Genomic DNA, 27,381 nt, shown 5'->3' with positions numbered 1-27,381 from the left:
CTGACACAAACTGGCAGATGGGAAGTGTTCTGCAGGTGGGAGATGGGATAAACGTACATGAAAAAATAGAGTAACTTCTGTGAGCTGTGATGGTCACTTGGAATAAACCCTCCCTGGCACATTTTAATTGTCCCTTTAACAGTTGCATGTGCCAGAACCTATAAAATGGTCCATTTCCAGGGCTCACTGATTTTGCATAGTCACGCAGGCAGTTACTGCCTTGCTGTCAAGTGATTCCTGTGCTAGAAAGAAAAGCATTTGCTGGACTAATAGTCAAAACTCACTATTAAATGTTGGAAGTTTAAAATATTCTCATTATAGTAGGATGCTTACCAAGGAAAGCCCCCCAAACCTCTCCATAGGAAAATCCTTGCTGAATTGGCCACCTTGATGTGTTCTTTTAAATTTTATTAAAAATTAATACATGTTACATTTTCAAGTGTAAATACTGAAAAATAGCCTATGGCAAAATAAAAAGGCACAGGATTAAAACCAGCTTAATTATTTCCATGGATACATGTCTGCTGTTTGGCAAAAGGTATTTTATACACTTTCTACAAGAATAAGCATAATTTTCAATATCTCTCTGAAGGGTGGGACCCTGTAATTTAACCATAAAGACAGAATTTGTACTCCTAAAATGTGACAATTGTAGTGATGCCTCACTTGAAGGTGGTTCTTTGGAGCAGAGGAACTCAAGTGCAGGAGGAGAGTGCGACAGGCGTCTCGACATAGAGCTCACTGTGTGACATGTCACGACAAATAGCAATCTCTGACAACAAAGCAGCGATCAAAGCACAGGGGCACAGACAGCACAAGAGTTTACACCAGCTCTAACCTGATCTGGGGAGGAATGCATCAGAAACTGAACCAGAACACTGGAAACGGAGCAGTGGGACATCTCAGACAGCATTGCTGAGCCTCAGAAGGTGGAGCTTACATATTAAAATTATTATTCCTTTCTGAAAAATAGATTTGTGGTGGCTTGTTGGTTTTGTTTTCGTGTAAGAATTAGTCCTTGTAACCCTGATGCAGTGTCTTAGTAACAGTCAGGATGTTGTTGGAAACAGTCGTTCTGCCCGGGAACACACTGTGGCCTCCGGCACAGCCCGTCAGTCCTGGGATCCATCCCTGTGATCCCCGTGTGCTTCCCAGTGGCACTGGGAGAGCTGAGTGCTTCCTTGGCTCTCACTGCAGCAGCTGCCCCGGCAGCCCTGGCTGTGACTGAGCAGCAGAACACCAGGCACATCCCTGCCTCAAGCTGTTGGTGGTGTCACCAGAGTGTCTCATCCTTGCTTACCACACCCGGCATTTCCCTGCGGGATGCATGGCTGTGCCCTTCTTGCAGTGGAACACCTCGGAGAAGGCTTCAAAGTTCTGCAATGAGCCCATCACCCTAAACAAAGAGAAGGGACTAATTTACATGGGAATTGCTGTTCTGGGAAACAGAGAGAGCCGTGTCCAGAAAGTGGTTTGGAGCCTCAGAACTTGATTACATTTCAGAATATGGGATACTTTAGGAAATAGAGGTAATATGAGCAATGAAATCCCAGAACAGAGTGGGTTTGGTCCTCTTCCGTCCCCTATGAATTGGCAAATTCACCAGGTCAGGTATAGGTATGTGCTCTCCAGCAGTGTCCGACAAGCCATGGGAGGAAATCTGGAAGTCAGTCTGGAGTTATCTCGTGTGTCATCAGACTCTCCTGTGCTGCTGTGGTGCAAGGGGGGTTGAAAGGAGTGAGTTGTGAGTTAGTAAATGAGTAAAACCCACCTGTACTTCAGAGGGCTGTGAACGTCTGTCTTTATGGACTGACTGGCATATTCTGGTCTGTAGGAACCACACCAAACCTGGAAAAGGAGGATTCATCATTAGTGGGTCAGTATTAAAGGGAATGCAAGTTGGGAAGCTTCTCACTGTCTTTCCTAAGAGCCATCCCAGTTTGCTATGATGTCATTGGAGTACGCTTTATAGAGAGGCAGAATAGATGCAATTATTTACTAATTAGCTTTTGTTTTACCAAGGTCTTGGATCAAGATCTGGTGCTATGGGACAGATCTATCAGTGCTGGCTTTCACCCAGGTGTTTCCTCCCAACAGTCTAAGGGCCTGAGGCACAACCCTGAGTGTTCTCACCTGGGCAAAGTTGAGGAAGAAGAGCTGTTTGTGGGACAGGTTCAGTCCAGGCAGCTTTGGCTCCTTCCCTTCCCGTTCCAGCCACTTCAAGTAGGCCTGGAAATGATTACAGATCGACTCAGGAGCAGTAGGAGGTGGATTTTGAATGTTATTTTGTGGGGAGGGATTTTAGTCACCACGTGAATGAACCAACGTGGTTCCCTTTTGTATTTGTATAAATTTTCTCTCTCTAATACAAACAGTACAGAGAATTTTATGAAAAAGCTGTCAGCATAAGCACTGTTGACTTCATAAACTCTTTCTCCAGGTATTTGTATCTGGAAATAAAGTGTTAAGTCTCCTCTGCTTCTCTATAGTGATGATTCTTCTCTCTTCAGGTAACTGCTCATTAAATAGCAGATAACAACCTTGCTCAATGTTAAATCCATTACCTGTTATTGTTACACATTAATTGGCCAATTTGTATTTTTAGGGTATATTGACATGATGGAGACAAGTTAATGTGTCCTCACGCTGGTTAATTCCCAACATTCTGTTTCTGCAGCCTCTCAGCTGCTGAGACAGTCCCAAAGCATGAAACAAAAGGGAGAGCTGAGGGTAAAAATAGATCCAGCACCACAGAACATCCATGGATTCTGTGTGCAGGCATTTTGTGTCATCCCACACGGCTCCTCCACGGCTGTGATGGCTTTTAGAACAATGCTAACAAAGTGATTAATTGGAATGGTGTCCCTTACGGTTGAAATTTAGATTTCTGAAAATTCAGGATGTTCTATAAACCCCCTTAACACCATACTCAAAACACCAAAGATAAAAGGTTTTACTGTGACATCTGTTTGGGTTCTTTGCAGGGAAGAACATTCCCTGCTCACACCTGAGCTGCACCTTTGGGCTGCTCCTGCGTGCAAGAACGGCAGCAAGCCATGGGCACATGAGCTTCCAGGTGTACAACTGAGGCTTTAGCTTTTGGAATATGGTAATAACATGTTAATTGTCAATTTTTTAAAGCACAGAATACCCCCCCCCCCCCCCATTGCTGGATGCCAGGTAAATTTAACTCACAGGTGTTTGAGGGTTACCTTATAAGCCTGTCGGACTCCTCCGTTATCTGCAATATTTTCTCCTAATGTGCTTATGCCACTGACCTGTAAAAATAATCATTTATTTACTCTATTGTCAGTAGAATCAGCAACTCTAAGAACCACAGGTCAGTCATACAACAGCCTGACGTGCCTGGAGCAAAGGGAAGCTGTGACCTCGTGCTGGGACAAGAAAAGAGAGAATGAAATTAAACAGATCACAGGCTAAGAGCTGTAGATTGGAACAGAGAGAGCACACACAAATATAACATGGACAGAACTCAGGCTACTGCTGGGCAGAACATCACTGCACACAGACCCTGGGCATTCTGGGCCACACCAGTGTCCCCAGTTTATCACAACCCCTGTGCCTTGCTCCCAGAACAGTTACCTGTAGGAGCTGGGGTTTGTGCTTATCCTCCCTGGGCATTCCCTGTTCGAGTCATTCTTTGCACAAACCCAGAGCCGTGGCCCTGGTGATTGTGGTTGTTACTCACGTTCTGTCCCCCCGCCAGCTCCCAGGTGTAGTTCCCGTACTGGTGCACCATGCAGAGGGACTGCTCCTTGAAATGCAGCGCTGAGAAGTTGCTCCACCAGTCCAGCATGTTCCCATCTTTGTCAAAATTCCTACCTGCAGGAAAACCCGGGGAAAAAAGAAAAGTGGTGAGCAAGATTTTAAAGCCACCCTTCTTCCAGTGTAGCACCTGGGATGTTGGAGCTGCACTCCCTTTCTCTTTCCTCCTTGGATTAAGATGCTCAGAAATGTTTTGGGCACAGTTTATTCTCATTGTCACAAGGGAATGGAATTGTGGTCTCTGTTATTCCCTGATTTCCTGTTCACTCAGCAGCCCTGACTCCAGGTATAGCACCAAGGCCTGGTTTCCATGTAACAAAACCTTCCCTCACCTCTGAGGTGTCTGAGGTGCTGGTTCTGTGTGTCCACGTGACAGAAATGAGGTTTATAGAGAATTAAAAGCTGGAATTGCAGTTCTGGAGTTTGTGTTCTTGGCTCCCTGGCTAGAACAAGGCTTTTCTTTGCTCTAGAACGCCGTTTCTGAGGCTGTGTTGTGTGTTTATGGGTCATCTGCACAAACTTAATGAGCATAAAAAAACAGCTTGAAGAAAACCCACGTGTAAGAAATTATTGACTTGTAGAGTCAGAAATGAATTTTTTCCCCAAATTCTTTTGCATGACATTTGACAAAGTTAAAAAAGTAAAATTATTTCAAGCATTTGTGTTGAAAAACAAAGTCTCCTGGGATTTCAAGGCACTACTGACAGTTCTTCTATCCCCAAAAACATTGTTCACGGATTTCACTGTATTCAGGAGCCCATGGATTTGCTTGCTTTGTGTTTCTGATCCGATGATGCTGTAAAAGGAACATTTTTTTCCTGAGAATTGTCATTGCCTCACTTTATTTTTAACATCTGCTTATTTCTTGTGCTCCATTCAGGAAACATTCCCTGAATAACCTTCCACGGAGTGTTCCCAGTGTGCTCCTATTGCTCCTGAGCTGGATGTGACTGTGCAGGGATCTTCAGTCCCAGCAGTCTGTCACTTTAATTCCTGCCATGCCACGAGTTTTAGCTGGAACAATAACATTTTCTCAGTCATCTCCTCACCATTGTCATCGAACCCGTGAGTGATCTCATGCCCAATAACCATCCCAATCCCTCCGAAGTTCAGGGCCTGGGGCTGGTGTTTGCTGAAGAAGGGGGGCTGGAGAATCCCAGCAGGAAAAACTGCAAAGACAGGGAGAAAGAGGGAAATATCGTGAGGTGGCTTTGTTTTCTCATCCTTGGCACACAGATTGTTTGCTTGGTGTAAGGGTCAGGAAGGAACATAAAATATAAAATGATTAGAAACAAGCTCATGCCTCATGTGAAATTGTTTCTCTCTTGATAAATGGAAAATGACAAGTTAATAAAGGTTTAATTTAGCACATCTGCAGCTACAGTATCTCCCTGTTTGAGACCCAAGGAGCATTTACATTAAGCTTAGCCTAACTTGGTCCGTAATGTTTGCTGCAATGAGTCAAGAACAGAATGTTTAGGAGCTGTCCTTTGGAGACAGGCAGAGTTTGTGTGTTAGAGCTGTTTTATAGGGGAACGAATGGAGGCGTTATTGCTTCATTTGGGTTAAGGAGAGATCGGAAATCATCTGCTGATACCAACAACACTTGGAGGGTAAAACATGCTCATGAGTGATTCCTGTAGACCACCAAGGGCACTCAATGCCACCTGGGGAGTGGGGGCAGTAAGAGATTTGTCCTGCTACATCCTGCTGGCAAAAACCTTATCCAGAACCATAGGATTTGCTTTTCATCCCTTCTACACAAGCTGAAAAGCAGAAGTGCTTCTAGAGGAATTCAGGCAGCCAGTAATTCAGTTTAGTGAGATACTTTCTGTGAAGGGAGATATTGAAATTCTATTGCAAGTAGTTAATTCAGAGACAAAGCCCTTTTTGGCTGCACAGGTTTTATCCATACAATTTTGTGGAGAAATACATAAACCAGACTGCAGTAAGACAGAGCAGTGTGGAAAATTGTTTTCTCAAGCTAGAGACATGAATAAACAGAATTTAACTGGCATGCACACTATTGTGGGTGGTTGTGCTTGGATTTTTTCACAGGCATACTCATCTCCAAGTTGCTTAAATGAGTTACTTTTGTATGACTTAAAAGGACAAAGCTGAAGAGGAACCAGGTGGCTTCAGGACCTGAGTTCCCTGCCTGGAAAGCTGATTACAATCTGTGTAAAACCACTGGGGATAAACTGGGAGCTGAGGTTGGCCACCAGTAAAGCCCCCAGGAGGGCCCTGCCGTAGCTGAAGGTCCTGGTGCTGCTGTACCTGCAGGATGGAGGTGAGTGGAAGCTGCACACAGGAAAACAGATTTTGGGTGAGGTCAGAGGGCTAAGTTATCAGCAATTTGGTGTTTCTGCTTTTAGCAATCATGGAAGTTTTCTGTTGTGACTGTTGGTAGATTGGGCTGTTTCCACTCCTGGCCTTTGCTCTGTGAGCAGGATGCAATTACTGTCTGGCTTAAAACCCCATGGATTTGTCCTTCTGTGTTATCAGTAGTTGAGTAGCAGTTCTTCCTGGCAGTCTGGGAATTTGAAGAAGCACTCCTAGGGGCAATTATCTATTGTCTCTCCTGTTTGGGGTGCTCAGAATTCAGCAGAGACTCGTCAGTTTTAACCTGAGCTCCTGCATGAGGTGTGAGCTCAGGGAGTACAGGGAGCCAGGCAGGGTCTGAAGATCTCCTGTGCTAAGAACAAGGAAGGGCAGCCCAGCAGCTCTGCAGAGCCCACACAGCTGATGCCCTGGGAGCAGAGGCAGGTTTCTGCAGTCTGGGATGGCTCCAAGCAGTGTAATTCCAGTGTCATGTGCACAGAGCAAACTGCAGAGCTGCCCGTGTGCTATCAGAATGTGGGAGCAGGAGCAGCCCAGGACACACTGGGAGCATTCTCTGGGTGCTGGCACTGGTGCTGTCCCAGGCTTTCAAACCCCAGGCTGTTCAGTGACAGGGTATAAACTACACCTGCCAAGGAGGGGGAGCTGAGTATTCATCAACAAAGTGCTTGAGCTGAACAGCCTCGCCCAGAATTCCCAGATGGGCACAGGCAGGTTTGCCTCTGGATGCAGACCTACACTGTTGTGTGGATAAAATTAGTTAAAAGGGTTTAAACCTACCTATCTGGTTCCTGTTGGGGGAATAGAATGCATTGACCACTGCAGCTCCAATTATCCATCTAAAAATAAATGTTGCACGCAGTTAGTCATGACTGGTTTTTTTTCCCCCCCCCGACACTTTTGAAATTTAATTCTGGTTAAAAAATGCAAGGTATGTAGGAGAGGATTGTAAGGAAATAATCCTTTCAGGGATTATTTTTATATATATATATATATATATATATATATATATATATATATATATAAGTAATATGTGTTTTTTTAATATATATATATAGATGTACATATATGTATATATATATGTAATACATATGTAACCAGGAATGTATATATGGATATATAAAGAAATATAATTTCTGTATTAGGAGAAGGAAGAACCTTATAAAAAGAAGGAAAATCCTTCTAAGGAGATTATATAAGGATGTAGGAAAAAGGGTGCATTGAACACAGCTGTAAAGAATTCCTGATACCAGGAAATACCTGGTGGCTTGCTTATGGTTGCCTTTCATCCAAAACACACAACATTCAAGGGGAAAAGCATTTTTCACTTTACCTTAGAATTGTTTAGTTCCTTGATTATCTCAGCCACAGGCATTCCCAGATACCCACAGCATGAGTTTAACAGTCCCACCATTAAGCCAGAATTTAGGTTGTGTCTGTAACTCTTTCTGGAGACTCACATGTCTTGGTCAACTCTCTCTCGAAGTTTTTTCAGGCCCTTTTGGGCTCCAGCTCGCAGGTTTTCCAGGATGTTTTCAAAGTAGTTGTGTTCACTGAAGTTTAACTACAGAAACAGGGGTCCAAGTACATTAGTCAGCTGAGCAGGAAGAGGAACTCCTCGTCCCCCTGAATGTCCTCTAAAGAATGTTTTGGTTGCATGGTTTCACTGAATAGTTGGCTCTTTGCACCAATTATTTATTAATATGTTCATTTTAATGTCCTTGGAAAAGGCAGTTGCACAGGTACAAATATTCCAGTGGCAAGAAAGCAAATGCAGGTGTTGATTTTGAGATATGCAGTGAGATATGCACAGAATACTCACATTAGCATATTCCAGGTCCAGTTTCTCATTCTGATCTTCCAAAATATAATCTGGGTAGCCAATTTGTTCTTTGATTGCCATTGCCTGGAAGAAAAGAGTTGAATGTTTCCTCTTAATTGTGATTTTTGTTGGGGTGCTGTTGGGTTATTTTTACTAAAGTTTCAATGCAAATAATAGTTAAATGTTTGGGGGTTTTTCTTCTTATTGGAATGGTGCTGATGGTCTTGAGTTCAATTAAAAGTTGGAAATGGGTTTTTTTGGGGAATTGCATTGTCTCCAGTTGGCATTTTTATTAATGTGGGCTAACAGAAGATTGAAAGGAAACGACAATGTATCAGGATAATAATGAACATCTAAGTCTTTTCCTCTTGTTTGTAGAGAAACTGGAAATGGTGATACTACAAAATTCCAAATATTTCATGTTCACAAGGGAATACTGAAGTTCCTGGTTATCTCTGACCTTCTCACGAGCTTTCTCCTTGGATGCCTCGTCCATCCACTGTAACTCATCCAAAGTCTCCACGAACGCTTCGCGGATCTTCTCTATTAAATCTCGGACCTGAAAGAGATCCAGGGAGACATTCATCATTCACATGCCCTATTCCCAGGCACAGCTAAGGAGGGGTGAAAAGCTTCCTGCTGGAAGGTGACGTCCCCGAATTCTGTGCTCTAAACCATGGTACTGAGCATCTAAAAGAGCATCACAAATGAGTTCTTGCACCTTCTTGACTGGCGGATAAGTCTCCCAGGCAAGAAATAGGGAGCTCATACCAGAGGGAATGGGCACTGTGGGCATTGTGGATGTACAGTAGTATGAAGGGTAAACTACATACCATCCTCTTGCTCTCACCAGCAAAAGTCTCCCGGACATACATTGCTCCCACCGCGTTCTCCATGTTGTTGTTGACGTAACTCACGCACTCCCTCCAGCGCGCCTCCTCCAGCGTCGTCCCGTACAGGGCCTGCAGCACAAAGCCCAGCATTAACCCTGCCCCTGCAGCTCTTCCAAACCATTGTCTAGAGGGCAGGTTAACCCAAAGGTTTCCACTGCTGTGATTGGGTTTGTTTGGGGATTTCATGATGTAATCATGGAATCACAGAATGGTTTGGCTTGGGAGGGAGCTTAAAGTTCATCTCTCTCCAAAAGCCCCTGACATGGTTATTGTGTTGACCAGGCTGGATTTGGTGGCAGTTGTGCTCTCCTCTTTAGGAAGAGAGGAAATACCTTCCTGTAGCTGGCCCGAGCGTCCTTGAAGCGCCGGCTCAAGCTGCTGACCCGGTCGATCACCAGCCGCCAGATGAGGTAGTTCTGGATGGTGCTGTGTGAGGAAGCAAAGCACAGCTGCCCTGTAAAAACCAACGCTGGTGCAGGCAGCCAGAGGGGAATCTCAATTTTGAATGGAGTTAAAGAGGGAAACCCTTGCTACCAGTCCTGGGTTTCGCAGCATCTCAGTTAACTGCAGTCATCCAGCCTGAGGACTGGGCTGTCATATCTGTTCTGGGATTAATTTCTTGTTTTTCTTCCTTCTAGAATGTAGCAAGAACTAAGCCTGTCATGTATTTTTTTCTTCCCATTTAACCTTTTCTAAGCAAGCAGCAGGTGAGACACCTTGTACTGCAGTACTTGGACTTTGAAACCTCCAAAGGCATTTCCTGTATTTTACAGGAGTGTCATTTTTCCTCAGAAGCTCAGAACTAGCAAGGGGGTCCAACAATTGACATTTCAGCAATCCTGTGACTTCTGTCCTGCATATCCTCCAGTTTCTTTACCTGGCTGAGTACTTGGAGATAATTGCTTTCAGCTCTTGTAGATAAGGCATCCCATACACAACCACCTCTTCCTCCGGGTCCACCTGAACACTTACTGAAGACATGACACCTTGGATGAAGAAGGTCCAGTTAAATTCCTAGGCAGACAGAGAGACATTCCAATGTTGGATGTTGAAGTGCCTCAGTAACTGGACTTTTGACAGTCTTATGACCTTGAACGTAGCTGTTCAGTAGGACAAAGCTTTTTAAGAGACTCTGAAGACAAGATTAGGAATGGGAATGATTTTATACCTCTTTGTTGAAGCACTGATAAGTTCACAAAGCCATTTCCAACTGGCATGGAACTAAGAGACCTGAAGTATGAGACTGCTCATGAAACACTTACGTTGAATGCAAACTTTTCCTGCAGCTCTGCTAAGGTCATTTTGTTGTACAACAAGGTCACATCGTGCCTTTCCTCTGCTGGGGTGGTGGCCTGAAGACATTCACAAGGTTATTACTGGACTCAACTGACAGAAATATCAATGGCTGAAATCACATGCAGGTGCATTTGTATACATTCAAATAATGTGCAAATAAACCAGTTTGTTTGGGAAAAGGAAAATTATTTGGTTGTGCCCAGTGCTGCTTGCAAAAATTCAGGGCAGGAACTTGAGTCCCCCCTGTTCAATAATGTTTTAGGGATAAGTTGAGCCAAGTGGTTCCCTCTGTCCCCTTTAGAATGGAAGCCTGCTCTGGGGGATTTTTAGGGTGCTGTAGATTACTAAGGATGCAAGGGAGCCTGTCCTGGTGTTATCCCAGTGCCTGGATAGCAGAAGGTACATGATCCTGCTTTAGAACAGCTCCAAATAGAAATAAGGCTGGGACTGGAGCAGCACAGCAGCAGTGTACACAGCAGGCAGAATTAGAGACACAGAGGCTCTGATTTTTGGGCTGCTCGTGGCACAAATGTCTTCTTCCCCCACTTTCTTCTGAAAACTGCTGCACATACCAGCAACTCTTCCCCCTCACCCCTTGCCCCCCACAGCTTCCTGAGGAGTTCTTGATCTCTCAACTCACATTTGCAATCTCTGTTTCAAGCTCCATGACCTTTGCCATTTCCTCTTGGACAAAGGAATCATCTTTGGACACGTTCTTGTCTTCCCGGATCATTTTGGCAATGGTGATCATGAACTGCAGATAAGCTTCTCTCACCTGCATGCAGACACAGACCGTGTAGAAAAGGTTTGCTGTCCATCATTTCATAGAATCCCAGAATGGTTGGGGTTGGAAGGACTTTAAGCCCATCCAGTGGCACCCCCTGCCATGGGCAGGGACACCTCCCACTATCCCAGGCTGCTCCAAGCCCTGCCCAACCTGGCCTTGGACACTTCCAGGGATGGAGCAGCCACAGCTTCTCTGGGCACCCTGTGCCAGGGCCTCCCCACCCTCAGAGGGAGGGATTTCTTCCCAATATCCAATCTAAATCTCCTCTCTGTCAGTTTGAACCCATTCCCCCTTGTCCTGTCACTCCAGGCCCTTGTAAACAGTCTCTCTTCACTACTTCTGTAGTCCACCTTCACATTTCTCAGCAAACCATTCTCTTTGTCATGAATACCTTACAAGGCACTTGCCAGCCTCAAAACACACTTTCTGCTTCCCTGTGCCATCCAGCCTTGGTATTCTGAGTTAGAATTACTGCTTGGGCAAAGAGGAGGCTCTGTGCTTTGAGTTACTCTATGGAACAGCGATCCCTACTAGCCAAAATTCCAGGGCAAACAGGGAAGGTTTGAGTTCTCTGAAAGTAATACCATAAATCTTCTCAAGTCTGGTTTTAGTGTCTGAAAGAAAAGCTCTGTTTCAGACAGCTCCCAACGACACCTTTGCTTTATTCCTGATGGGAGGCTCTGACTGATTTTTGCCTCAGAATGGACCTTGGTGCTGAGGGAGTGCTGATCCCTGATGCAGGAAAACTTGATGCTACCTCTTCTTCTCACATACTTTTCTTCCTCTGTAGACCTTGGAAGCCAAATAAACACAGTGACTGTGGTGAAATTGAGTCTGGGCACTTACAGATGATGATTTGTGGTTTTAGGCTGAATGCTGAGCCTTAATCAGGCCAGACTCCCCCAGGCCTCAGGAGGAGTTTTGCCAAAAGATGCTGGACTAGGCACAGGGGGAGTTTGGGTCATCAGAGTTGGGCTCATTGTCTGGGGGCAGTGAGCTGGTAAATACAAATAAAAAGGGGTTGTGTCTCCTCCTTGGTCATTAGGATTAAAAGCACAGCCTCAGCCCCCCTGCTTTGTGCCTTCAAATTAAAGCTGTATTGAGCAGAACTGGTTTTCTTTCGCTAATTTAGGATTGTCTCTGCACTGTACCTGATTTCCTACCTCCTCCAAGTCAATCTATGTCTGACCTTCATGCCCCAATGCATAAATACTCCTCTTTTCTGCTGTGAGTGCTGCTGTGGAGGTGACACTTGCAGGGGAGATTCCTGGGTCAGCAGCTCCCCACATTTCCCAGCACAGCTTCCTGGAGATTGTTTTGTCGCAGGAGCTGGCGGCTCCTAAAGGTGCCCAGGAGGTGTGGGGACAATCCTCTATAAACCTCCCAGGGCTGTATTTTAGCTATATTATATATAAAGTGTAGTCAAATACACTGAAGTGAGAAGAAAACTCTTCCCACTGATGTTTTCATCTGCCTTTACAACCATGAGACAAAAGAGTCTCAGATGCTGATTGTTGTCCCTCTGTATTCCCTTCCATTCTTGTTAGGAAGATTGGTTTGATGCTGGCCTGCAAATACTCTTTGTTAGCAAGGCATAATTGAGGAAAATAAAATGTACTAAAGCAGTATTTTCATCTTGGAAACAGACAAATTATCTGGCTCTGTTTGCAACAGCTTTCTGTGTATTTACAGAAACAGTGTTTTTGCAGAATCAGTGTTTTTGCCCTGAGCATTGGCAGGGAAAAGCAGCTAGAAAATAATCTCTCACAATTTCATGTAATTTTGGGGGAAGGGGAGAGTAAGTGGCAGCAGATTCTTACTTGCTGAGCATCAGTGATTCAGAGGAAGATACAAGCAAATCCCCTGCACTGAAAATGTGAACTTGGCCTTCAAAATGAGAGACTGCCTAAGCCGCAAAATATGATTTTATTTCCCCACAACCTCCTAAATGAGTTGGCCAGTTCTGGGGAGGCTTGATATTTATACAGTTGTTTAGTCCTTTTGTAAACTTCACAAAATGTTGGCTTAATTAGGAAAAAATGTAGCAATGAATGTCACAGTTCCATTCTGATTGTTACATCCTATGGAGATTCATATATTGGGGTTTTCCAAAGCACGGGGATCAACAATGAAGTTGTTTTAGTGGCTCAGGGTACATCAGTACAAGGAATACTTACTCTTTGATAGTTGCCCCCATTAAAGTAGTAGTCCCTGGATGGCATTCCCAAGCTTGGCTGGTCAATCTGAAGGAAAACACATTTCTCTGGTTAGTGGTGAACAGGAACTGGGGTTGGCCAAAGGAATCCTTGAAAGGCAGCAGGAAATGCTGTGTGTGCCACCCTGTCAGTTGGAATGACACTGCTGCCAAGCACTCAGAGAGTTTGGGCTCTCCTGGGTCTGGGGTGAGGTGGAAGGTACAGGGTGAGGACAGGAAGGATCTTAGTGTGGGTTATAAAGCAAAATCTTCAAGTAATCGCTGAGATTCAAGAATAAATTTAAGTAACTTTTCTAGGTTGCTTGACTTGAGGGCTGGGCTTCCTTGCACAACCATTCATGAACAAACTCTGAAATACTCTTCATGTATTTTAAACCCATGGTTCCCTGCTATATATTAAACCTCACCATCATTTTTGTAAGTCACAAGAATTTGCAGCCCTTAAATGCTGTAAATCAGCAAAGTTCCATTGATTTTGGTTTCTTTTGCTGTAACAAAAATTACGCTGCCATAAAACATTTCCCAATATGTCTTTCAGACAGAGCTGACACTTGGGGTACAGAACTGCTGCCTACATTTTGCTGGCATTATTCTATGGGAAACTCATCTGTCTGTAGTGTAAATAATTATCCATTATGATTCTGGCATAGAAATAATTCCCTGTAATTTTTTTTCTTACATAAATGATGTGTCTGCTGGAATCCCGGTCATCATTCCACACGAACATGTCGATGAGGACACGTTTGTTAAACCTGGAGTTCATTATGGAAAGGTTTTCCTCCATGCTCCAGCTTGGCTCTGGGAGATAAAAGGGAAAACAGACTTAATTTATCAATCTGTGTCAGACTGATTGAAACTGTACAGTTCAGGAGCTGGCTGCTGAAATTTTTGAGTTCTATTTAAATGGATCAATGAGTGTTAAATGTGTGATACCCTGACTTCTGTTTGTGAAGAGAAACTGCAAACAGGGCATTTAAGTTGGTGACAGTGGCCTCCCTAATTCAGTAAATAATTCTGACTGAGTCCTTCCAGGCCCAGCATTACCTTTGGTCTTATTCCAGTCTGCAGAAGCCACTGGCCAATCTCCAACCATCCTCAAGGCCTCCAGCAGAGGCAGGGAATCTCGTTGCTCTATAAGGCCTGAGGAAGGAAGGACAAATTCTGTATTGTTTTCACAAAAAAGTAAAATCAAGAAAAATAAGTCATGGGCCTAACAGCTTAAATTTGCAACTGAATGTGTCATAGCAAAAAATAAGAGATATCATGACACCATCCTACATTAGTCTTCAGAAAAGGAATGAAAATACTTCTGTGGCTCCAGTAGTGATTTGGAGTGAATTGGTTTGGGAAGCATGAGCTGGGACAGGTTTGTGCCTTCTGAAGGGAAGGCTTTGCACCCATACCAGGGGTGGGTACCCAACATCCACCCCTTCCACATCCCAAATGGGTATACTGAGGTTTAATGAAGTACCAAGGCATCTTCATCCATCTGAAGATGAGTTTTCCAGGCAAGGCCACATGGATTAGACTGATATTGACTGGATTTTGCTTAACAGAACATTGGTGCTTTTGTACACCTGGTGTTGAACAAGGGAATCAGTGGAACAAGAGACTCACTCTCATTCATGCAGGACTTGTAAAGGATTTTAGCTTTCTGAAATGCTTCTCTGTCCCCTTGATCTGAAGTCTCCAGCACACCTGGGGAAGGAACCATTGCCATGAGATTTTTGCCCTGGAGAGCTTTGATCATTTTACAGAACTCCCTGAGGATTCAGGGCTGTGAGAAGCACTTGTAGGCTGCAATTACTGTGAAACTTGAGAGCTCTTCATGCTATTAATGGAAAAAGTGTCAGGAGGAAGGACTTGCAGACAGCTTGTCCTGCTCCTTTTGGAGCCAGTACCCAATCACCTATGGCTAATTTTTAGTTTGGAACAGGATGTTCCCACAAAATGGGTGTAGTAAGAGATGTAGAGATTAAAGGACCAGAGAAAAAAAAAATCCCAATCCACCCTTCTTCTGAGAGTTTATTTCTCTGTCCGATGTGCAGTCAGCAACCTCTGAAACTAAACACAGGTGCCTAAGGATGGAGCAGCCCCATCCCTACCTTTCAGGATGATCTCCAGCTCGTCTCTCAGGATGTCAAAGATGCTGTATCTGGAGCTGGTCTCTGGGATCACGTGCCGGTTCAGCCAGCCCCCGCAGGCGTACTGGTAGAAATCCTTGCATGGGTCAGCTGTGGGGTCCATGTTCTGGATTATTCTGGCAGCTGGGCATCAAAATTGGAGAGCTGAATTCCACAGACTGCCCAGGAGTCTCTGGGACTACTGGAGACTGTCAAGGAGCTGCCTGGCAAGACTCATTCCCACAAATTATGACTTGAGGAATCCTATTTGCTGCTTAAAAATTGATCTGAATGGCAGAAAAGTTGTCCCAGAGCACAAGGCCTTGCAGGGAGGAGTGCCCAGTGCTCCCCAGGGCACCAGTTTAGGGACTGCCCAAGAAACCAGTGTTTCCTGAGGCTGTTGGGAACATCTGTGCTGGAGTCTCACCTCTCTTGGGGCGTAGATGCCAAAAATAAGAAGGTGAATGCTCCAAGAGAGAGAAAATTAAGTCTAAAGGGAATTCTGTTATGCTTATAAATACAGATTGTGTTGGTCAATCCGTGTCCTGGTGGCTCAGAGCCAGAGCTGAAAATTGCCACACTGACAATTTTCCTGTGCTGCTCCCTTATGAATGATATTCCTTACCCAAGGGGAAACCTCATTCCTTTTCATCTACTTCAGCCTTAAACTCTGAATTATCTCTTATTCAAGCTCAGTACCAACACATAAAGCCTCCCCTCTGCAGCAGTAATTCATAATAACCCCATTACCTGCTGTCACACACCCAGGGGTGGTACAGATGTTGCCCGAGTTGGTGCCATAGTGGGATCCTGCAGGGAGAGGAGGAGGAAAACAGATGGAATGAGTTGTTTTGGAAGGAAACTGTTCCCAAAGTCACTCACCAGAGCCCAATCTCAGTGACAGCTCTGCTTGGTTTGAGAGCAGGCGAGTGAATGTTGGTGCCAGTCACAGACATCAAATGACAACCGTGAAGAAATCTGGGGATTTTTGAGGGAAATGTATTGGCAGCACCCTTACAGCAGTCTTGACAGTGAGTTTTATCTCTCCTGGAAGGAGAATAAGACCATCTTTTCTACCTGCTAGCTGCCTCCACAGTCTTCCTGACACAAGCTGAAAGTACAGAATCCTTTTTTAGACAATCTAGTAAGATGCTCTGAGCATCTTCAAAGTCACTGAGACTGAGAGGTTTAAACAGGGGGCAAAAAGCCCAGAGCTGGGTTACTGCTCCCACACTGCTTTGAGCCACCAAGATCAAATTTAGGAAAAAAAATTACTTTTATTTCTCCAAGTATTTGTGTGTTGGGGAGGGGGAGCCTGTCACAGACTTGTTTGGCCACAATTTCATGTGGCCTCTAAGGTTGGTCCTTGCTGCTCATCAGAGAGGTTGTCCCTAACCTGGAATTTTCAGGGCTGATGCAGAAATAAGGAGACTGTGAACCTGTGTTCAAATTTATTTGGCCTTGAGTTAAGCATGGAAAAGGCCAGTGGAGTCCTGATCTTGGCTATTCATTTTCTATTTTTGAGTGCTTAGTCTTGGTTTGTGCAATTCTCCCAGTGCAGAAGATCCCCAAAAAGCCAGTGCACACATCATTTCTGAGGCTGAGTATTCAAGGGAGTGTTCTTGTGATGCTGGGCAGGTGTCAGGTCCCTCCCGTGTGCTGTTCCCTGCAGAGCTGCACTGGGAGGGATCTGAGTGCCCCAGCCTGAGGTCCTTGGCCCTGGGAGGAGGAAATTCACTTTGCTGGTTTAATTTCCCATTTGAGAAACTGGATGTCTTGGTTTACTACTTTGGTATCCACTTATATCAAGTAGACAACTGTGTGGTTCCACACTGAATAACAAAATCTTGGTACTTTCCAGCAGATTTAGCCATTTTTAAGCTTTATTTTTGATCCTTGTTTGCAGAGAAGAGTTACTAGTAACAACCCCTTTCAATGCAAGTAAGTGCTTTGTATGAGAGCAAACAAGATACAGTAATTCAGAGAGAAATAAAACCGTGGGGGAGAAAAGAGGGCTTTGAAGTTCATCAGTGGAAGCGACATAAAAAGCCCCCACTGTGCTGGGGAATGTTCAGGGTTCAGCTGAGCGTGGCCGTGCTGGGTGGGAGCACATCTGCATGAGAAAAACTCTGTGTCCTACCCTGGCTGGTGTCTGGCAACCTGAACAGGGGAGGAGCAAAATATGTGGAACAATGGGAAGCTTCACAGAGATAGTTATCTTTTTCTTTTTCTTTTCTTTTTTGTGTTTGTTTCAGCATTCGTTGGGATTTTTTTGTGTGCTGGATGAAGCTAAGCCCAAACTTTGGAGTTTCTTAAACTGTCTCATAATTTTAAAACATTTTAAAAAGCCCAGGGTATCTCCAAGGGGAAAAATGAAATACTTCGAGGAAAAGAAATGAGTAGTTCAAGAGCAAAAGGAAAGGAGCAATAGCAAAGAGCAAGGTGAGGAAGAAATAATTGTAGTACAAGAATTGTGTGTATCTCTTACTCTTTTGCAGGGACCAGGCAGGACTGAAATGAAACCTTTCTTCTTTCATTTATTTATTTATTTTAAAATCAAAGCTTCTCTCTTTAATATAACTTCAATTTCTGGAACCCAGCTGCTTTGAATGAGGCTTGAACTCCCCTCCCTTCCCCAAGCCCTGTGATTGTGATGCTGTAACTGAGCAGGATGAGCAGGGGAGCCAGAGCTGGTTTGGAATTTGAGGGCACACTCAGGGCTCTGAAACTCTGCCCCAAAACCAGATCATGGGAAATGGCTGGGGAAGAGATCTCAGTTTACCTTGGAAAGTGTCTCCTTTGTTTCTCTATCAATTCTCTCCTTTATTCCTCAGTACCTTTCCTGGCTCTGGGTATGACCAACTCTGCCCTCTTTGGCTTTACAATGTCAGATCTTTGCTCACTTGACTGCAGCTTTGTTACCTGCATCTTCCAAAAACTAGAAATGAACTTAAAATGCACCTTTTGAATTCTCAGCTTGGCAGCTCTGCCCTTTCTTTCCTCCAACTACTTCTCTGAAACAACAGCCCAAGTTTTTGGTAGAAATACCGGTATTTCTCTGTTTATTTTCCTCCCTGGTTAAACATTGCTGACAGGTTGAGTTACAGTGACAGAGAGGCTCCTGCTTTGACATCCATTTCAGTCTGATACAGCAGCAGCAGAGACTTGATCAGGGAAGAGAAGCTTTAATGGAGATAAATGAAATGACCTGAGCTGTGGGACAGCTCCAAATGGAAGAAAATGAGGGAAATTAGGCACTCCAGATGCTACTTCAAAGGTGAGCTGCTCACCTGAGATATAGCAGAGCTGGGCCATACTTCAGACCCCCTGGGGTCACTGTAGAGATTTTTGTTGTCTTAATTTGGCCTCACAAGGAGCCACTGAACCCTGTCACATTTCCTGGCCAGCAGCAGGAGCCAGGAATGACTTGTGGCATCTCTGGATGGCTGCAGTCCCGTTCAGCAGCTCACCTTTGGACTGACAATCCTTTTCAAACCCAAGTTGCTTTTCCACAGCCTTATTGAGGCTCCTTTATTAGGGAACAAAAGCCAAGCCAAGCCTTCTGCAGGGCTCTGGAGGACACAGCTTGTGTGTAGTGTGTCCCCACTGTGCTTTTGGAGGAGCACAGATGGCTGGGGATGGCACACATGGAGACAATTAGAGCCACAGTTGTCACTAGGCGCTCACGTGGGAGCTTTTACCTCTCAGCACCTTCCCTGTTCTCAGATCTCCTCTGCAGAAGTGCTGTTGGCACTGCAAGCTGCCCTTGTTGCTATTAAAACAGGGATTTGCTCACAACAAACAACAGAATTGCCAAATTCAGGTTTTCTTTGTCAGAGAGGGCTGCCAGTGCCAGGTGTCAGCATCTTCAAAAGGAGCGCAGAACACGAATGTTCAGTTTTATTCCTCCTTTCCTAGGATTTCTTACCCATGAGCATGGCTGAGCAGAGTTCTGTGTGAGAATCAGTAAATTGTGTGTGTGTTTGCCCGTTTTGCAGCCCTCCATGGCCTGTCACTCCCCATTAAAGCTCTGCATTCATGTAGCTCCATCTGACTATGACTGAGGAGAGCCTTGCCACCTGAATGTCATCATGACTCGTGTGTTAGCTGCCACTTCTTGAAATTCTGCATCTCCCCTGAATAGCTGCCTCGTTAATGAAGGCTCCTGACGTCAAAGGACAATTGGGCAGCAGTCAAGGAGAGGAGCCAGAGCTCAGCCACAACCTTGTCTCAGTTTAGATACTGCTCCTGCTCAGCAGGCTGGTGTAAATCTGTTATTCAAGTGCCCAACAATCACATTCAGCATAGGAAATGCAGGAAAAAAAAAGATTTTTTTTTTTGAAAATCCACCCCCAGAACAAGGTGCTGCTTGGTTTGTATTTCTGTTTGTTTGGAGCCTGCCTAGGAGGAGGACAGAAGGCCGTGACCTTGAGCTTCCTAACAGCCAACAGTGACAACCTGTGGGGCTGCAGACACAAAAATATCTGTGGATCTTCCTCCTGAGAAGGCAACTTGGGAGCCAGAAAGTCAAAGAAATAGCCAGAATTACAGGAGCAGCAATGAGGTGAGGCTGGAGGCTGTTTGGAGCTAAGTTGCCTGGAGGAGCTGCTGAGCGATTTGATGTGTCAGCTACAGTGAGGGTTGAGATGTTCCTCAGGCTGTGACCTTTCCAGCAAGGGATGAGCTTTGGAGTTTAATAAATACTGAGAAGGAGCTGTGAAAAGGCTGCTGAGATGAGGGTGTGGGTGTGAGGGAAGGATTGAGAGCGTGGTGTGTTCAGATCCAAACCCGTCGGGATCCTGCTTCCCTTGTTAGGATCACCCAAATATTACTTTATTCTTCCCACGTTTTCTTTCAACTTGTTTAGATGAGGAGTTCTTTGGGTCTGAAAACTTCCTTGGATGTCAAAAATCCCCAAATTGTGTCCAGAACTCTGTAACTGCACTGCTGTGAGAGCTTGAGTATTTTTGTTGGCTGGGAATAGAGATAAAAATCCCAGTCAGCATTAACAGAACTCCAGGAATTGTTCCTGTACCCACAGGCCTATTTCATGCACCACAGTGCTCTTCTACAGGATATATAAGAGCAGAAAAATATTCTCCCTGAACCACAAAGCCTAAACATGCCTTTATAAATAAATAAAAAAGAAGTGAATGCAAAGCAGGACAGGCCATGCTTTAATTTTCTAATTTAATTCCTAATTACAAGCTAAACAAAATTATTTTTAGAAGCCTGGGTAGTGTCATTCTGATCAAGGATGTATCAAGGTGAAATGAGAAATCTGAATCTGCTCTTAGTGAACAATCCAGTGTCCCATAGACATTCCAAAATCAGCATTTCAGTGAAATTAGAAATAGAAGAATCCCAGGATAACGTTGTTGGTTGAATGGTGCTCAGCCACACTGTTTTTTCTTGTTCTGTGGCATTTATGTGGCACAGCTGTGAACCAGAGCTGCTTTTCCCTTGGGGAGTCTGGGATTTGAGGCTTTGGCTGAGCATTGGGAATGGGCTGAAGTGTGACAGCAACACAGATCCAAGGGGGACATTGGGACAAAACTTTTCAAGACAAAAAAAAAAAGATATTCCTGCTACAGGAAGAGTCTGCAGAGCTCCTTTTGTCTCTGTTCTAGACCCAGCTTGTTGACACTGCTCTGTAAGGATGAAGCTCCTGCTGCTCATTTCCCACCTGGAATTCCCTAAAGCTGCTCCAGCTGTGAGCTCGGCTGGGGGCAGAGGCACAAAGTGGCTCCGGGGCAGAGCTGAACACCCCTGGTGGGGTGAGAGGAGCGCAGGGCAGCAGAACATCAGCCCTGCACTCAGGGCTCAGCCCTGGAAACACTTCCAGGGAAAGTTTAATTGCAGATATAAGCCTGCAAAAATTAGGGTTTAGACCTGTTTTCTCACAGAGAAGCCTTCCTTAAACACATGTAGTGAGCACAGACTCTGCCTCTGGATTTGGATGGGACCAACACTTGGGCAAATATTATTAATAGCTGACTTCTGGATTTTCTGGACCCAGCAAATGATGTAGGGCAGATTTCTCAAATCCTTTATGCATGCAGGCAGCAAAACCCTGCCTAGCTCAATGTTTGATACAGAAACTATTCCTCTAGGACCTGGCTCTGGGGAATTTTTTTCCTCTCATCTCCTGAGCTAACAGAATAAACTTTCTGACGAACTTTATGAATACCAAATACTCAGATTTTGCCTTCAACTGCTGGTAGCAAAAGGAGTGAACAATAACAAGGCTTTTTTCATGAATTACTGCTCAGAATTGTGCAGTGTTTCACTCACAAGTGCTGAAAATGCAGCTCCCTGCAGCAGGGGAGGCAGAGAGAGTGTGAGGACACAGCACAGCCTTGCTCCACTTTTGCTATTCCTACTTTAATTTAATTCTCCAGTGTCTTAACAAAGCTCCCAATCCAAGAGGCTTTAATGGAAGTGACAAACATGAGGCAGAGCTGCTCCCAAGCATTCGATGCTTCACAGGGTTTTAAAGTGGGACTTTGCACTTGGCGTGCCAGTGGGAAAACTTTGGCTTTACCAAGTGTGCTCTGCAGTTAAAATATTTAGGCAAAACACTTCAAAATAACGTGCCTCGATGTCAGGTTTCTGGCAAGACATTTGCATTCAAGTCACTGAAGCAAATCACACTTAGAGATCCAACTGCCTGATGGAATATTTTAAAAGTCTCCTTTTCCTCACCACCAAGTGGCTTTTTTTTTTTTCTTAAGCTTTCACATTGTAATAAGCAATTTCCCCTTCAGGGAGATTGTTTTTAGAAGTGTTTTAAAGCAGCTGTTGCTTTAAAAACCCTGACAATAATGAATCTTGGCTTGTGCTTGTATATAATAAGGGAATGTCAGTCCTCACACACAGACACACACCTTCCCTCCAAAACAGCGCAGCAGCTTTGTCAAAACAGCTCTGAATTCAACAAATTGCATAAAATTAAACAAAAGCATAGAATCTTACACAGCATAATTCAAAATTTAAGTAAAAGCCAACATAATCTCTGAGCTGGGAGCAAGGCAGAGAGAGCCCAGTCCCTCACAGAGGTGACCTCATGGTCTCCCTGTATTTATATTTTCACTTAGCTCTGCGAAAAAAGGACTTTTTCTGCTGTTTGCAGAGGGAAGGGCAGGATTATTCCCAGGTTCTTACCTCTGCTGCTGGCATAGAGGATCACCAGGGCGACGGCGGCACAAGTCATGAGGAGCAGCAGGACAGCCAGCCCGATGGCCACAAAGCTCCAGGGCTTCTTCCCAGATTTGGTCGATTTTTCCACAATATCCATTTGACTTTCTGATTTCCCCATTATTGTAACTCTAAATCGGGGAGGGGAGGGCGAGAAAGGGTTAACAGCACGGCTACATCAGGACAGGGAGAAATGCATGAGAAATCAGGGAGGAAAATAAAGGAAGCAGAATAAAAGCAAGGAGAGAAAGAAAACTTCCAAATTATTACATGTATTTGTCCATTTGATTGTCCACAGATTTGCCAACCTCATTCTCCATCTCCTGTGCCTGCGTGTCTGCTCTCGGGGGGGGCTGTGCTGCCCCGGGCTCTCCGTGGTGCAATGCCAGAACTTCAGGAGCCTCTTTGGGAAGTGTGGAAAAGTCTCATGACCAGGTTGGGCAACTCCTTTCGCCCGAGCAGCGGAGGAGGGGGGCAAACTGCCGCCTTCCACTCCCCACTTCCAAAATATTCACGCCGCTGTGAAGAATTCCCTCCGTGGCGCTGGGCAGGTCTGCAGGGCTCTGTTAACAGCCGAGGAATCCAAGCTGGGATCCTTCCAGGTGCGAGCGCCCTGGAGCGGCTCGGTGGCCAGCGGCGATGCAGGATGGGGGCAGCGGGGCAGCTGCCGGGGCTGCGAGGCTGGGACTCCCCGAGGCTTCTCCGAGCCATGCTCAGGGTTGGGAGCTCAGCCCCGAGCCCTTCCCAGCTCCAGGGAGATGCTCCGGGGGAGGAGAGGGCGGGATGGGCTGGAGGAGCCCCGTGCCGCTGCGGCTTCTTCCCGGGATTCTGTCATCCCTGGAATGCCGCTCGCTTATTCGGCCTCTGCGCTCGCAGGAGAGGTGGGAACCTGCTGAAGCTCTCTGGCTTCCCAGAGCGCCGGCAGCTTTGGGGTGGGATGAATGGGATGTTTGCAAACAGGCTGATTTGTGGGTTGTTGCAAGCAATGCACAGAATTCCTTTATGGAAATCTGGCTGGGAGCAACTGGGAAAGGCAGCAAGAGCAAGGGCAGGGTGATTTCCCTTGTGTTTTGTTTCACTCTGCTCCAGAACCGACTTCGGGAGGAGGGAGAAGCAGGTTGGTTCGGGGGTGTTTTCCCCTGAGCTGCCGCAGTTCATTCACACCGTAGAAATGTTCAGGTTGCGCCTCTGCACTCCGAGTTTTGTGTGAGTGCAGGAGGAGGTGCTGGGGGCAGAGCAGGGATTCCTCTGTGGCTCTTTGCTGGGAATGGACACACAGTGTTCCAAGAATAGGGAACAATGAACACCAGTTCCTTCTGCCAGGAGCCCGAGTCTCCTCTCCCAGTCAGCACTCTGCCTCAAAATCCCTGGGAGAATTTCCTTTTGCTTTTTTTTTTTTTTTTTCCCAGAGTCATGTTATCTCAGGCTTCTGGCAAGTGTGAAGGCAGCAATTCTCATTCCGCCAGCTGAGGAGGAGTAGAAGAGCACAGGGATGTGAGATGCACGCGTGCTCGTGCAGATCCTGGGTGTCCATATGGGAAAAAGAGCTGCAGAAGGCAGGGTCGCTTCTAAGGACAAAGCTATACATTTAATTAGGATTTAAGTGATCTCTCATTTCTGTTTGCAGAAATTTCTACAGCTAAGAAAGCTGAGTTTCCTGTGTTTATGGGAATCTTTCTGGTTGCTGAGCAGTTTTACTCCTACCTTACAACGTAGCTGGCTCTGAGTAGGATCTGCCTGGTTGAGGTCTGTAACACTACGATAGGCAGGTGCCTCACAGGACTTAATGTGCCAACTTTTGTAGATTGAATGTAGTTATTTTTGTAGATTTGATGTGGTTATTTTTGTAGATTTAATGTAGTTATTCTCATAGATTTAATGTATTTATTCCTGCACCGTGGCTCTAAGACACTGCAGGGTATTATTTTGCCCATTTTGGAGGGGGAGAATCAAGATGCCAAGAATCCAAGAGCTTTATTCCTTCTGCTGTGCTAAGTGAAAAAAACCAACCCAACTCAAACAAACAACCCAACAAAACTCAAAAGCCCCCTAATTTTCTGTGTGAGGAGCAGCAGCAACTGTAAAGGACACATTTGCAGAATCATTAATTTTGATTGTCTTGAGCAGCTTTTTGTGGTCACTGGAATGGAGCAATCCATCATCCTGACAGTGCAGCAAGGTCCCCGTTCTGGTCACTGCTTCGAAGGGGACAGACCTGCTTTGATTTCTGAGAGTCTCAGGATCACCTTGGAGCCTCTGTGGCAAAGGCAACTCGATGCTGCGAGGTGGAATGGGGTTGCTTCGTTATTTATTTTCCCCTAAATCTCACATTCAATTAAATTATTCATGATTTAATCACTGCCTGCAGAAATTCTCTTCTGCTTTCCCCCTTATTTTACAAAAGAGCTTTAAAAGGTTAATCCCTCTTTGCAATCCTGGGAAGGTGAACACCGGCCTGGGGATTTCTTCTTCCAGAAATTGAGGAACAGTGGGGGTTTTCAGTTCTTGGAAAACATCCTCTCTCCCCAAAGCAATGTGGACACAAAACACATGAAGCAACGAGGCATTTGCTGTTTGGGTTGGGCCACTTTGAAAGGATTTTTCCCTTTTTGCTTACATTGTAACTTTGCAGAGGAGGTTCTCCTGTTACTGGAATTTGGAAGTGTAAAGAGCTCGCAGTGGCAGGGTTACAGCTTGAAAAAGCCTCAAATCAGGGATTTTTACCCTTGGATCCTGCAGGGATGGGGCTTGAGCAGCCAAGCTGGATGACTGCCTCTTTGTGGGATGTGTTTACTGGGAACTCGGAGACCCCACATATGAATATTCACTCAAAAGGTGCTTCCCCAGGCACAAGGCATCCCCAGCTGCACAGAACTACTGAATATAGAGAGGGAGCAGCTCTGGGGTTTTCTGCAGGTCTTTTCTTCTGGGGAAAAATTCTCAGGTCTGTGAGGAATTTATGGTCAGAGGGCTCCAGCCCTGGGCAGCAAATATTTGAGCTGGTGCCTCACTTGTCTGGGAGACTGCACTTGAATATTTTTGCTTTCATATTTCCCCTGGAGAAACTGGAATAACCACGGCTGTGCCTGGGACACTGAGCTGGGATGAGACTGATCAAGGATATTTTTACCTTGCTCAGAAGTTTGGTTGCTGTGTTGTAATTGTCACAATGTCGACTTGACCTTCAACTCCTCCTTTAGGAGGAATTGATCCTGAAGATAGAAATTGTCAGGAGTTGTGCATTTCTTCTTCCCCTCTCCCTGTGTTTGTTTCGCCACTGGTGTTGTGAACCTCAAAAGCTTTGTGGTTATGAGAATATATGAGAATATATAGCCTAAAATTATATATATATATGCACCTAGTATTATTGTATGAGAATATATTACCTACTTTAGGTGCCTGCCCGATTTTCACACGGTTTTTAATCTGAGTATTGATGTGATTGAATGCTCTGGGTCACCTGAATGGATGATCCCATGGTTGCTGCTCCCTGTATGCTCCCAGCAAACCAGGGACTGGATGTGCAGTAGGGCAGTGATTTCCCAGCTGGAGCTCTGGGGTTCTCCTGCAGGAATTAAACAGCTCCACCAAATGTAAAAACAACTCCATGTCCTAAAGCAATCCGAGCCAAGCAGGACATGGCAGCATCTTTAGTGTGATTTGTCTTAAGAGTTGTTGCCATGGAAACAAGGTCTCCATCTCTATCTGTTACATCCTTATAGACTGATCCATAGTGAGATGTGAGGGAAATTCTCTTACCTCTGGATGTCAGGGTTTGTAGTTTGCCCTGAATCCTTTGCCTATGCCAAAAAAAAAAAAAAAAATTGATTTGAGGCAGTCCTGTGTCAGTGGAAGTGCAATTCCAGATGTGGAATCACTTGCATGTGAACTGCAGGTTAGAAATGACCAACTCCTGGGTGTGTGAGGGGCAGAGGTGTGGGGAGCAGCTCCAAAACTCCTCAAAGACTGCTTAAAATCTCTTCTGTTATTTACCTTTTTGGTTTTAGTACAATAAAGAGCCATGAGTCTGGAAAGAGAGCTGTTACCTGTTGTCATCTGGGTATCAATGTTCAGGTTACACAGATATAAAGATCTATTTCTTCTGTGTATATAAATTAATCTAAACAGGAAAACTCACCTGAACCAAGATTTATAATGCATGTGTAAAATGGTCAGTTTAGTAACCAGAACAATGTGCATCATTCCAGTCAAAATGTCCATAAATGAGATTCGTATACACTTTTAACTTAAATACAGAAGAAAATCTGAAGCTGTAGGGCAACATTAAAACAAAAAAAAGCCCAACCCCACAGCCTCACCCCAGTGAATCAGCAGATGCCTGGCTCCAGGACAATGGCTGGATGTACCCTGTGATTTATTGTGGCAGGGATGCTGCCCACAGAGGAGAACTCATTGTGCTCAGAAATAATGGGTTTGTCTCTGAGAGTCAGCAGAACCCTGTCATCTGTCAGCCAGCATAAAAGAAATAAAGCTCAACATTGAAATATCTTCTTGGAGCAGGTTGGCTGCCAGCTGTGTGGGGTGGAAATAAGTCCTGGTGGAGGCACATCTGAAACAGTTCAGAATTGGGAAAACCTCGAAGTTGAGGCGATGTTTCAAAACTCTTCTCTTGCTCTCCCGTTAGAGATGAGCATCTTTGGAGCACCCTCAGAATTAAAAACTCCCAGCCATCAGTGCTGTTATGCAGGAAAGGTGCTGTGGCTGCTGCCCTGAGTTTCTGGATGCATTCACTGCAGAGAGAAGCAGGTAAAAAGGTGAAGGTGTCTTACCTGGCTCTTGTGGAGGAGGTTTTTCAGCTGCAGAGGTGCCTCGAGCAGTTTCTGGGATGGAACTGCACTGTTTGTGTTTTCTGGCAGTCAGAAATAAATGTTTATTCATGTTACCAGCTCTGATCCCCTTCC

The 27,381-nt window shown here is 45.1% G+C and overlaps 1 protein-coding gene across 3 annotated transcripts; it reads right to left on the bottom strand.

The window, feature by feature from the left end:
- Positions 1-486: 486 nt before the first annotated feature.
- Positions 487-27,381, bottom strand: MMEL1 (membrane metalloendopeptidase like 1). 3 transcript variants are annotated; one of them, XM_010405848.4, is made up of 23 exons: positions 27,250-27,381; positions 22,427-22,590; positions 16,013-16,072; positions 15,245-15,406; positions 14,757-14,837; positions 14,184-14,279; positions 13,819-13,937; positions 13,102-13,167; positions 10,778-10,912; positions 10,104-10,193; positions 9,719-9,855; positions 9,174-9,267; positions 8,782-8,910; positions 8,409-8,507; positions 7,949-8,032; positions 7,587-7,690; positions 6,907-6,965; positions 4,836-4,955; positions 3,710-3,843; positions 3,213-3,278; positions 2,134-2,229; positions 1,772-1,848; positions 487-1,396 (listed from the first exon to the last, which is right to left on the bottom strand). In XM_010405848.4, the coding sequence occupies exons 2-23, from the start codon at positions 22,578-22,580 to the stop codon at positions 1,297-1,299; spliced, it is 2,262 nt and encodes a 753-aa protein (XP_010404150.1). In that variant the 5' UTR covers positions 22,581-22,590; positions 27,250-27,381; the 3' UTR covers positions 487-1,296. The 3 variants fall into 3 exon arrangements, with proteins under 3 accessions (XP_010404150.1, XP_019145204.1, XP_010404149.1); XM_019289659.3 differs by lacking the exon at positions 27,250-27,381 and adding an exon at positions 22,768-23,628; XM_010405847.4 differs by lacking the exon at positions 27,250-27,381 and adding an exon at positions 22,730-23,627.

Source organism: Corvus cornix, chromosome 21 (assembly GCF_000738735.6).
Source record: "Corvus cornix cornix isolate S_Up_H32 chromosome 21, ASM73873v5, whole genome shotgun sequence".
NCBI lineage: Eukaryota > Metazoa > Chordata > Aves > Passeriformes > Corvidae > Corvus > Corvus cornix.
This window is presented reverse-complemented; position numbering and strand designations above follow the sequence as displayed.